This window comes from Anabrus simplex, chromosome 13, assembly GCF_040414725.1.
Source record: "Anabrus simplex isolate iqAnaSimp1 chromosome 13, ASM4041472v1, whole genome shotgun sequence".
NCBI classification, from domain to species: domain Eukaryota; kingdom Metazoa; phylum Arthropoda; class Insecta; order Orthoptera; family Tettigoniidae; genus Anabrus; species Anabrus simplex.
Window position 1 is genome coordinate 71,068,254 of NC_090277.1, and position 13,671 is coordinate 71,081,924.

Genomic DNA, 13,671 nt, shown 5'->3' on the forward strand with positions numbered 1-13,671 from the left:
GCAACAGCGCGCTGAGACCTGTGGCGAACTTCCAATGTCAAACCGTACGCGTTACATACGCTTCTGCGAAATGTTTAAATGAACATGTTTTATTATGGGAAATGTTCAGATTTCGTATGAAAAATTATTTCTCCTGTTTGAACATACCTCATTTCCCGGACGTGTCTCCAGGGGACTCCCAACCTTAGAATGTTGTGATTCACCTCGGAGCTGGTTTCACATCAATCGATGAAGCGCCTGAATAGGGACTTTTCTATCTCCAGAGCCTGCAAGAACCATTGCCGAATTGCATCAAAAAGTGCAAAATGCTCGGGACAATCTATCGCAGGGTGACATTCGGCTGCTTTATGATGGTTTGCATGCGCCTGCATTGCTGCGACTGTTGGGCATCCTTCACTGTGACGTGTGTTTCATTTGGTCTGAATTTATAATCATACACTCCTCACATGGGTTGTGAATATAATGACCTTGTCCTTGAGGATGTTGCATGTATTTTTTTCAGGCAGTGTATGTATCTATCTATATTTTCAGTGAAGTGAATGTATCATCTTCACCATTCTGACACATGCAACGCCATTACCTTCTTCCACAACCATGAGACGAAACTCCTGGCGCTGTTAGCGACATCTAACACATTTTCATCGTGGATGTGTTTCCATGGTAGAGGCATGATTCGTGTGAGGTGGTATTTTGCATGTTTGATACTTTCAGATCAAGGAGGGGTTGTTAGGACTAGATTTTCACTAGGCATCAAATAATTGAAAAATGCTACGGGAACACTGAACAGTTACGTTTCGTAGATCTAGATAAGACACATGACAGAGCACCAAAGAAATAGATGTTATCCGTGCTGGGAATTATGCGACAGGTAATTAAAAGCATGTACGTTGACAATAGGGCCGCTGCGAGAACTGATGACAGAGTGAGTTCTTGGTTCAAACTAGTTAGACAAGGCTTTAGTTTGTTGTTCCTAGTTTACATAGGTTATTTATTTCAGGGCATGAAATGGCAGAGAGAGATTCAGTTGGGTGGAAATATAGTAAGCAGTTTGGCGTGACGTCTAAATGGCGGACTGTGCTGGCTGAAAGCAACGAGCTGGATGCCTGACATCAGCACTCCTTGCGGAGGCAAGTTCACCAAGGGCAGCCATATTCTGGATTATCAAAACCACTGCGTGCTCGATATGCATCCCATGGCTGCGTGATGCAGATCGAGCAGGCAGTGAGGGAACTGGTGCAAGAACATTACGATCAGGTGACATGGAGATTGTGCGTGGCGACTGAACATCGTAAGTTTCAAAAAGTGAAAAGTTAGATTATCGCCTTCAAGAATGCCAGCCGAATGCTCAGTGTACGGCTGCACTATGGTGGCGCCTACGTAGAATGGTGATTGACAATGTTCCCTTTATCCAAGACCGACTACAATATATCAGACCGTAATATCAAAACCAAGATGGTGGACGTCGTGGGCGCAGTAGCTGCCGACTGATGAAGGTTAGGGTAGCACGCAATAACTTCATTCGACGATAAACCAACTCACGATTTTCGGAGATGTCGGAATTTAGTTCCAAAGGAGTTCTTTTACCTACCAGTAAATTTACCGACACGAGGCTGACGTATTTGAGCACCTTCAGATACTACCGGACTGAGCCGGGATCAAACCCGCCAAGTTGGGGTCAGAAGGCCAGAGCTTCAACCGCCTGAGCCACTCAGCCCGGCGTTACATTAAATTACTTGTGTTGATGCCACTGAAAGAGCTACACAATATCTGGTTCAATCCGCCAGAAATTAAGAAAAGATCACGTACATATTTTGAAAACGGTGGTAGGTAATTTAACATGATAAATGTAACATCATAGGGAAAATCACTGTTGCACCGATGAAAACGCTTCGCGAACAAGTACTCGTCACATATAATCAACTAGAATCACGCATATTCTGCTAGAATATATGGACAGCCTCACAGCAAAAGAGAACAACAAGCTGATTATTTCGAAATTTCACTTAGTCAAATAACGTTTTCTCTTAGATTACACTTCGCTGGATAGATGGAAATACATTATAAAACTGTTAAAATGATATTTATAACATCATTTTGATGTTTAAAAATAATTTAAGATGCGAAATTCCTCAATTTATTCACTCTCATAAGAACTACGAAACATAACGTGTTGTCTTAGTTTCCAAGTGGTGGACAATTTCTAATGTTCAGCACTCGATGAAAATGAAGTACACCCGAAATGATTATGCCAGCCCAATGAACAGACCCGTTGATGTTTAGCCTTCCTTACTGGAAACTCTTAAATCATGTGTTGACATATGATATGACCATGATGGTAAACTTAGAAATGAAGCGTTCAAACACTAAAGATATAATAGGATTTTCCCCATTGAAGAACATGAGTAAAACAACTCTATTGACTCTAAATAATGATGTCTTTAACCTACATGGACGAGCTACAATTTGGTGTAGACTGCTTGATAGCAGATATCCACAGCATGAATCGGAAGGTATTGGTACAATAAAACCCCTGAGTTACAAACAAAGCTAATCCCTGCAAATCCCCCCTGTGGGTGGGGGCGGTAGAATAACTCCCACTGTATCCCCTGCCTGTCGTAAGAGGCGACTAAAAGGGGCCCCAGGGGCTCTGAACATTGGAGCGACCACGGGGCCCTCAGCTGAGTCCCGGCATTGCTTCCACTTACTTGTGCCAGGCTCCTCACTTTCATCTATCATATCCGGCCTCCCTTGGCCAACTGTTGTTCTTTTAAGACCTCGATGGTATTACGTATGGATGCCTAGGGAGTCTTTCATTTTCATGCCTTTCGTGGCCCTTGTCTTCCTTCGGCCGATACCTTCATTTTTCGAAGTGTCGGACCCCTTCCATTCTTTCTCTGTGATTGGTGTTATACAGAGGATGGTTGCCTAGTTGTACTTTCTCTTAAACAATAATCACCACCACCACCATCCCTGCAAGTCACTATTTCTTCTGTGCAACAGTGTTCAGATTGCTCCATCTGTCACACTAAGTTTTGTCATACACCAAGATCTAGCCAAATGTTCCCGCAGGCAAGCACAGATTCTTTCAAAATACAATTGCGTCTAAATCACACGACACTTTGAAGCACATAGACACTGAAGGAACATCACCATATCAATTATCACTATCTAAATGAATTGTTTTTTCGAGGAGTACGAATAGGTCAACCATTTAGAATTAGAAAAAATTGTCTTCCCTAATCTCAGACTTACTCTCAGATGACATACGCACACTACTGTTTTGTAGAAATATTCACGATGTATGTTCCTAATCCACTTCTCTCTTAATGTTTTATTCCTTAGAGAACTTAAGAATAGATGTATGAGAGGCATTGCCATAGTTCGATTTAAATCCGGTTCACAACACGATCAAAACTAACATATTCTCACATGGCTGCGTATAATTACAGATCCTAGTGACCAGTGACCCATATAAATACACTCACTTATATTCTACATAGAAACTAATACTTATCGTCAACTTACATGAAATTACTCCGACTGAATAAGAAAACAAAAACGAATAGGCTCACCATTATCGGTTGGAAAGAGATCTTCCCTAACCACAAATTTTGGTTACACACAAAGCCTACGATAGTTTGGTCTTTGACTTCCAGATTTTCCCAGTGAATATTCCTTATCCATTTCTCCTGTAGAGATCTATCTTCAGGGAATTTAAAAGCTTCAGCAACGGTATAATTAGATCTACAACCACGAACGCAGCAGGAACGACCCATTTAGTGCTATGTTACAGCACGACAATATAAACACTATTATACATCAAAAATACCATCATAATTTCTAACAAAACACCATACTGATAAACTGTTATAGGTTACTATTTTACCAAACATATACTTTATACTTCAATAACTCGATCAAAATAACACTCTTTAACAGAATGTAAACACAGATATGAACCAACCACATGTCTCAAACGCTCGCCCACGAAGTCGCCATTTTCCTCCCAATCGATAGTAACATTAAGGTCTGATATATTGTAGTCGGTCTTGCTTTATCCGACTTATGATGTGTGATGATTTCTTGGTATCCTTTGCCCTTGAGAGTTCATTTTCGTTTCTATCTGTTGTTGGTGGTGTATGATTCATTGAAGTTTGATATTCAGTTTTTTTCTCTATAATGGTCCTGAAGGCTAATTTATTGCAAGGTATCAAGTGGCAAAGAGAGATTCAGTTGGGTGGAAATACGGTAAGCAGTTTGGCGTGACGTCGATGACTGTCTAAATGGCGGACTGTGAGCTCTCTCTACCTTGCGCTTGGACATTGGTTTGATGTAGGTCTATTTCTTCCATACATACACCAAGCATTTTACTGCTTTTTGTGAAATTTATGAAGTGTTTATTGTAGATGTCGGTCGCATTAATATTTAAAATCAGGCTGCACTACATAATTGACACATTTCAAGATTACCTTGCAGCTAGTAATCCCGGTGTGATGCGGTACTGTCCCACACATTATAATAAACAATACATTAAACAATTATAGTGGTACTCATGGGGACGCGATATGTTTAAAAATATAAAAATGTAATCTATCATAGGTCCTTTCGTTTTAAGGATGTCCGTCATAAATACTCGTTTACGTCCACGGTTTTTATTGTAATTTACGCTCAACCATAACAACCAAGCAGGGTAACGCTCGTGGCCTGTTCGTATGTCACTGACGAACTGCCTTACAATCAGCTGATCGTGAAGTTGGCCTCGCGCCGCAACATGGATGAAGTGGCGCTATTCGCACTCTGCTTTAAGCTTTCAGCTAACGGTGTTTAATTTTCCACCAGTGATTCTTTAATATGTATTTTCAACATTTTCCTTCAATCCACTTCCACGATCCCTTGTTTATCCGACCGACGTTCATTCAATTAGCTTCAGCCAGGCGGCGCTTCCGCCTATGTTATTCTATCTCGTTAGCTCTTTAAATGATGGCTGGTATGATTGAAAATTAGGATTTCCAAGACTAAAATGGTGTCGTGCAGAGGAAATACGAAACTGGACGAGGTGGATAATTTCAAGTATCTAGGATGTAGATACAAAGCGAAATGGTTTCAAGTTACAGAGAACCTAGCGCAGTGAGCTCGCAGTTGTGATCAACGGTAGAAGTCAAATCCCGAACGAAACTATCTTTACACCGGTATGCTTTCTGACAGACTTTACTGTACGGGAGTGAAAGATGGGTGGACTCAGAAAATCTTATTCATTAAGTTGGGAGTAACGGTCCTGGAAGTAGCGGGAGTCATAGCTGGTACAAACAAGTGGGAACAACAGTAGGAGGGGTACTCGGGATGAGGAGACGAAAGCTAAGTTACGAATAAATGGTGGGATCATGTGAGGCGAATGGAGGACGACAGGTTACCTAAGAGAATAATGGACTCGGCTGTGGGGCGTAAGAGAAGTAGAGGAAGACCAAGACGACAATAGCTGTATCCATTTTTTAACAATTTAATATTAAGAGGTGTGGAAGTTATAATGCTGTCGATACGCACTTCTCTCACGCCTATTGTAGTATGACTGTACCTTCTACTTCATGATTAGGAATTTGTTTAGGATTAGAAATTAAGCTTATTATCGTTTATTCCCCTAATAACTAATAGAACAATATTATAAACTATTTCATACTCTGTCGAATTTCACGTGTTTCTTCTTCTTCAACTGCTTTTCCCACAGCTGGTGTGGACTGTGTCATACATGTGGAATTGGCCCTGTTTTACGTCCGTATGCCCTTCCTGACAGCAACCCTGATAATGATGATGATGATTATTATGATTGTTGTTGTTTAAAGGGACCTAACAGCTAGGTCACCGACCCTTCACAATAGTACTAATCACTGGTAAACCAGAACCATGGTGTTCTTCACATAAGGGTACTAAGGTACTACTCACAAGTAACGTAGAACCATGGTGTTGCTCTCAAAGTGGTACTACTCACAAGTAACACAGACCCATGGTGTTCCTCTCACGGTGGTACTACTTACAAGTAACACAGACCCATGGTGTTGCTCTCAAAGTAGTACTACTCACAAGTAACGTAGAACCATGGTGTTGCTCTCACGGTGGTACTACTCACAAGTAACGTAGACTCATGGTGTTCCTCTCACGGTGGTACTACTCACAAGTAACGTAGACCCATGGTGTTCCTCTCACGGTGGTACTACTTACAAGTAACACAGACCCATGGTGTTGCTCTCAAAGTAGTACTACTCACAAGTAACGTAGAACCATGGTGTTCCTCTCACGGTGGTACTACTTACAAGTAACACAGACCCATGGTGTTGCTCTCAAAGTAGTACTACTCACAAGTAACGTAGAACCATGGTGTTGCTCTCAAAGTGGTACTACTCACAAGTAACACAGACCCATGGTGTTCCTCTCACGGTGGTACTACTCACAAGTAACACAGACCCATGGTGTTGCTCTCAAAGTAGTACTACTCACAAGTAACGTAGAACTATGGTGTTGCTCTCAAAGTAGTACTACTCACAAGTAACGTAGAACCATGGTGTTGCTCTCAAAGTAGTACTACTCACAAGTAACGTAGAACCATGGTGTTGCTCTCACGGTGGTACTACTCACAAGTAACGTAGACTCATGGTGTTCCTCTCACGGTGGTACTACTCACAAGTAACGTAGACCCATGGTGTTCCTCTCACGGTGGTACTACTTACAAGTAACGTAGAACCATGGTGTTGCTCTCACGGTGGTACTACTCACAAGTAACACAGACTCATGGTGTTGCTCTCACGGTGGTACTACTCACAAGTAACGTAGACTCATGGTGTTCCTCTCACGGTGGTACTACTCACAAGTAACGTAGACCCATGGTGTTCCTCTCACGGTGGTACTACTTACAAGTAACGTAGAACCATGGTGTTGCTCTCACGGTGGTACTACTCACAAGTAACGTAGAACCATGGTGTTGCTCTCACGGTGGTACTACTCACAAGTAACGTAGAACCATGGTGTTGCTCTCACGGTGGTACTACTCACAAGTAACGTAGACCCATGGTGTTGCTCTCACGGTGGTACTACTCACAAGTAACACAGACCCATGGTGTTCCTCTCACGGTGGTACTACTTACAAGTAACGTAGAACCATGGTGTTGCTCTCAAAGTAGTACTACTCACAAGTAACGTAGACTCATGGTGTTCCTCTCACGGTGGTACTACTCACAAGTAACGTAGACCCATGGTGTTGCTCTCACGGTGGTACTACTCACAAGTAACACAGACCCATGGTGTTGCTCTCACGGTGGTACTACTCACAAGTAACACAGACCCATGGTGTTGCTCTCACGGTGGTACTACTCACAAGTAACACAGACCCATGGTGTTGCTCTCACGGTGGTACTACTCACAAGTAACACAGACCCATGGTGTTGCTCTCACGGTAGTACTACTCACAAGTAACGTAGAACTATGGTGTTGCTCTCAAAGTAGTACTACTCACAAGTAACGTAGAACCATGGTGTTGCTCTCAAAGTAGTACTACTCACAAGTAACGTAGAACCATGGTGTTGCTCTCACGGTGGTACTATTCACAAGTAACGTAGACTCATGGTGTTCCTCTCACGGTGGTACTACTCACAAGTAACGTAGACCCATGGTGTTCCTCTCACGGTGGTACTACTTACAAGTAACGTAGAACCATGGTGTTGCTCTCACGGTGGTACTACTCACAAGTAACACAGACTCATGGTGTTGCTCTCACGGTGGTACTACTCACAAGTAACGTAGACTCATGGTGTTCCTCTCACGGTGGTACTACTCACAAGTAACGTAGACCCATGGTGTTCCTCTCACGGTGGTACTACTTACAAGTAACGTAGAACCATGGTGTTGCTCTCACGGTGGTACTACTCACAAGTAACGTAGAACCATGGTGTTGCTCTCACGGTGGTACTACTCACAAGTAACGTAGAACCATGGTGTTGCTCTCACGGTGGTACTACTCACAAGTAACGTAGACCCATGGTGTTGCTCTCACGGTGGTACTACTCACAAGTAACACAGACCCATGGTGTTCCTCTCACGGTGGTACTACTTACAAGTAACGTAGAACCATGGTGTTGCTCTCAAAGTAGTACTACTCACAAGTAACGTAGACTCATGGTGTTCCTCTCACGGTGGTACTACTCACAAGTAACGTAGACCCATGGTGTTGCTCTCACGGTGGTACTACTCACAAGTAACACAGACCCATGGTGTTGCTCTCACGGTGGTACTACTCACAAGTAACACAGACCCATGGTGTTGCTCTCACGGTGGTACTACTCACAAGTAACACAGACCCATGGTGTTGCTCTCACGGTGGTACTACTCACAAGTAACACAGACCCATGGTGTTGCTCTCACGGTGGTACTACTCACAAGTAACACAGACCCATGGTGTTCCTCTCACGGTGGTACTACTTACAAGTAACGTAGAACCATGGTGTTGCTCTCAAAGTAGTACTACTCACAAGTAACGTAGACTCATGGTGTTCCTCTCACGGTGGTACTACTCACAAGTAACGTAGACCCATGGTGTTCCTCTCACGGTGGTACTACTTACAAGTAACGTAGAACCATGGTGTTGCTCTCACGGTGGTACTACTCACAAGTAACGTAGAACCATGGTGTTGCTCTCACGGTGGTACTACTCACAAGTAACGTAGAACCATGGTGTTGCTCTCACGGTGGTACTACTCACAAGTAACGTAGACCCATGGTGTTGCTCTCACGGTGGTACTACTCACAAGTAACACAGACCCATGGTGTTCCTCTCACGGTGGTACTACTTACAAGTAACGTAGAACCATGGTGTTGCTCTCAAAGTAGTACTACTCACAAGTAACGTAGACTCATGGTGTTCCTCTCACGGTGGTACTACTCACAAGTAACGTAGACCCATGGTGTTGCTCTCACGGTGGTACTACTCACAAGTAACACAGACCCATGGTGTTGCTCTCACGGTGGTACTACTCACAAGTAACGTAGAACCATGGTGTTGCTCTCACGGTGGTACTACTCACAAGTAACACAGACCCATGGTGTTGCTCTCACGGTGGTACTACTCACAAGTAACACAGACCCATGGTGTTGCTCTCACGGTGGTACTACTCACAAGTAACACAGACCCATGGTGTTGCTCTCACGGTGGTACTACTCACAAGTAACACAGACCCATGGTGTTGCTCTCACGGTAGTACTACTCACAAGTAACACAGACCCATGGTGTTGCTCTCACGGTAGTACTACTCACAAGTAACACAGACTCATGGTGTTGCTCTCACGGTGGTACTACTCACAAGTAACGTAGAACCATGGTATTGCTCACATAGTGATATAGTCAAGGGTAGTAACGCCAGCCCTATATGGATGAATGTTATCACTAATGCGTGTTTCTGTGGTGGTTGGTCGTGTAGCATGTACAGTGTTGGGGCAAACAAAAATACCCAGTCACCGAGCCAGAAAATTAATCAGACAAGATTAAATTTCGCGACCGGGTCGGGAATCGATCCCTTCACCCTCTGAAGCGAAGGCCTTCAACACTTACCATTCAGCCAAGGAGTCGGACTGTTTACGGTGCAAGTGAAACTTCTCTCGGCACAAAAAGGAACCATCAGAAAGCTTTTTCAATGCTTAGATACCTGATGAGCGAATGATAGATTCTTTCACAGATGGCGGCGACTAATGTGTCATACCTATCTGTCCGGCTCCATGACGTTCTGGCCTCCGGACTCTAGGGTCCCGGGTTCGGTTCCCGGTCGGGTTGGGGATTGCAACATTAATTGGTTAATTCGTCTAGCTCGGGGACTGAATGTTTGTGCCGTCTTCACAATTAGAAATCCTCAGACAGGCCGATAGTCCGTCTACTACAAAAAGACCTGCATCAGGCCTTTCCGGAGGCCATAGGCCATTATCTGGGTTCAGCACTTACGTGGATTAAGCCTAGTTTTACGGCTGGATGGAGGAATGTAATCACGATTGCGTGTTTCTGCGGGCTGGGAACCGAACTCGAGGTCACTACGCCAAGGAGACGGACTAATACGATCCTCAACCTGTTCCCAGTCAAGAATGGACTGCATGAAGCCCCCATCTAGGGGCGAGGATAGGAACTGTGCCGGCTGTTGAAACCTGTCGCACTCCAATGATTAGTGACCGACGGATGAAATGAAGTGCTGTTGGAATGAAAGATGACAGGGAAAACCGGATCAAAACCTGCCCCGCCTCCGCTTTGTCCAGCATAAAGCTCACATGGAGTGACCGGGATTTGTACCACGGAACCCAGCGGTGAGAGGCTGCCGCCTGAGCCAAGGAGGTTTTCTGATCATCTTAATACTATTTAATAAAAATAGATTGTACATAGCACAAAATAAAATATTACACAATGGAAAGTTACCAGCTTCTTCAGCAGTAGATGGTAGAGTTAAGGTGCACTGAAATTATCCTTTAAATAATTGCAAAACATCATGTATTCGAGGTAGTACATTCAGAACAAGGTGGAAGATTTGCGAACATGGAGAAAATGCTTCAAGTTGAAACTGTTCTTTCACGCACTACGCTTGGACCCTCTTGGAAGTCCACTGTTCCAGTTCCTTATCCCATACGAACAACCTGCGATCGCCGATATTCGTTCCCCAGGCTTGGTAGAAGTCCATCACATCAGGTATCAGCTTGTAGGCGACGCTAGAACAAAATAAAAGGCAGTGCTTTAAAACGTTGGCTATCATGCGGATCAACAGTACTAGAGTGCAATGTGCATACTTCTGATACACGTGCAACAGTAAGCTGAGCAAAAGATTCAGTTATGTTCCCCTGTCGCGGGGGGTGGAGAGGGGGTGCAAATTGGATCGTTTTAGCTGATGATAATATTTCTTTAAAAAAACCGTCATAATTTCCAGAGAAAGGTGTACAGTACCTAGTCCCTTCATTCTTCACCTCGATCGTGAGAGCCATGTGGCTTGCTCGTAGTTTTGATGATTGTAAAGAAATAGCCTACATGGCTTTTGTTCTGCTCGATTTATAAAAACAATACGAGGAAAGGGTGCATTTTATTGTTCACAACTGATTGACGTAATAAACAAACAAACAAACAAACAAACAAACAAACAAACAAACAAACAAATAAATAAATAAATAAATAAATAAATAAATAAATACCTATCGATATCGATAATTTCATAAGGAGCATTAAATGATGATGTGGAAGAGTGGTTCAAGCAGCAACCAGCGTGAAGGGTATAGAGACACGTATGCCTGAACGGTGGGTAGGCTCTGCTGTCATTTTGATGATGATGATGATGATGATTATTATTATTATTATTATTATTATTATGCTTGTTGGTTTTTTTTATTTTTTTAATTTTGCTAGTTGCTTTACGTCGCACCGACACAGATAGGTCTTATGGCGACAATGGGACAGGGAAGGGCTAGGAGTGGGAAGGAAGCGGCCGTGGCCTTAATTAAGGTACAGCCCCGGCATTTGCCTGGTGTGAAAATGGGAAACCACGGAAAACCATTTTCAGGGCTGCCGACAGTGGGGTTCGAAATTACTATCTCCCAAATACTGGATACTGGCCGCACTTAAGCGACTGCAGCTATCGAGCTCGGTATGCTTGTTGTTTAAAGGGGCCTAACATCTAGGTCATCGGTCCCTAATGGTACGAGATGAGACGAAATGTAATGACAATCAAAATGGAAAATTCATCCACTGACCAGAATTGAAAACATGGTGATGAATGAATGAATTGAATAAAATGACATAAAAATCATTAGCGGATACAACTCAAAATACTGCAATTTAAATTATTCCAAAATCCATCCGCTGACTAGAATTTAAAAAGACGACGATAAACTGTGATTATGAACATAAAACAATCAGTGTACTCGACCCGCAATGCCCCACTTTCCCTGAAGCTCCTAAAGACTATGACATATACTGAACAAGGGACTGCTTCCAAAGCAGAATCCTAAATCGATCGTGACTGTTGTCTAAAGGGGTAAAAAAAGTCCAGGCAACGGCCCATCATAATGGTACTAATCACAGGCAACGCAGACCCATGGTGTTCCTCACTTAGTGGTACTAACCACAGGCTTCTCCCAGACTCATGGTGTTCCTCACATAGTGGTACTAACCACAGGCTTCTCCCAGACCCATGGTGGTCCTCACATAGTGGTACTAACCACAGGCTTCTCCCAGACCCATGGTGGTCCTCACATAGTGGTACTAACCACAGGCTTATCCCAGACCCATGGTGGTCCTCACATAGTGGTACTAACCACAGGCTTATCCCAGACCCATGGTGGTCCTCACTTAGTGGTACTAACCACAGGCTTATCCCAGACCCATGGTGTTCCTCACTTAGTGGTACTAACCACAGGCTTCTCCCAGACCCATGGTGGTCCTCACATAGTGGTACTAACCACAGGCTTCTCCCAGACCCATGGTGGTCCTCACATAGTGGTACTAACCACAGGCTTATCCCAGACTCATGGTGGTCCTCACATAGTGGTACTAACCACAGGCTTATCCCAGACCCATGGTGGTCCTCACATAGTGGTACTAACCACAGGCTTCTCCCAGACCCATGGTGGTCCTCACATAGTGGTACTAACCACAGGCTTCTCCCAGACCCATGGTGGTCCTCACATAGTGGTACTAACCACAGGCTTATCCCAGACCCATGGTGTTCCTCACTTAGTGGTACTAACCACAGGCTTCTCCCAGACCCATGGTGGTCCTCACTTAGTGGTACTAACCACAGGCTTATCCCAGACCCATGGTGTTCCTCACATAGTGGTACTAACCACAGGCTTATCCCAGACCCATGGTGTTCCTCACTTAGTGGTACTAACCACAGGATTCTCCCAGACCCATGGTGGTCCTCACATAGTGGTACTAACCACAGGCTTCTCCCAGACCCATGGTGGTCCTCACTTAGTGGTACTAACCACAGGCTTATCCCAGACCCATGGTGTTCCTCACTTAGTGGTACTAACCACAGGATTCTCCCAGACCCATGGTGTTCCTCACATAGTGGTACTAACCACAGGATTCTCCCAGACCCATGGTGTTCCTCACATAGTGGTACTAACCACAGGATTCTCCCAGACCCATGGTGGTCCTCACTTAGTGGTACTAACCACAGGCTTCTCCCAGACCCATGGTGTTCCTCACATAGTGGTACTAACCACAGGATTCTCCCAGACCCATGGTGGTCCTCACTTAGTGGTACTAACCACAGGCTTCTCCCAGACCCATGGTGTTCCTCACATAGTGGTACTAACCACAGGATTATCCCAGACCCATGGTGTTCCTCACTTAGTGGTACTAACCACAGGATTCTCCCAGACCCATGGTGGTCCTCACTTAGTGGTACTAACCACAGGCTTCTCCCAGACCCATGGTGGTCCTCACATAGTGGTACTAACCACAGGCTTCTCCCAGACCCATGGTGGTCCTCACATAGTGGTACTAACCACAGGATTCTCCCAGACCCATGGTGGTCCTCACATAGTGGTACTAACCACAGGCTTCTCCCAGACCCATGGTGGTCCTCACATAGTGGTACTAACCACAGGATTCTCCCAGACCCATGGTGGTCCTCACTTAGTGGTACTAACCACAGGATTCTC

At 44.3% G+C, this 13,671-nt stretch overlaps 1 protein-coding gene across 4 annotated transcripts in view; it reads right to left on the reverse strand.

Moving 5' to 3' along the window:
* Positions 1 to 10,411: 10,411 nt before the first annotated feature.
* The window catches only part of LOC136884865 (pyridoxine/pyridoxamine 5'-phosphate oxidase), a 159,215-nt gene continuing 155,955 nt past the window's right edge, over positions 10,412 to 13,671 (reverse strand). For 2 of the 4 annotated variants that reach the window (XM_067157155.2, XM_068230081.1), the window contains exon 6: positions 10,412 to 10,722. In XM_067157155.2, coding sequence (XP_067013256.1) covers positions 10,593 to 10,722 — 130 coding nt within the window. In that variant the 3' untranslated portion in view covers positions 10,412 to 10,592. The remainder of the gene's footprint in view (positions 10,723 to 13,671) is intronic. The other 2 variants (XM_068230082.1, XM_067157156.2) reach the window with 2 other exon arrangements.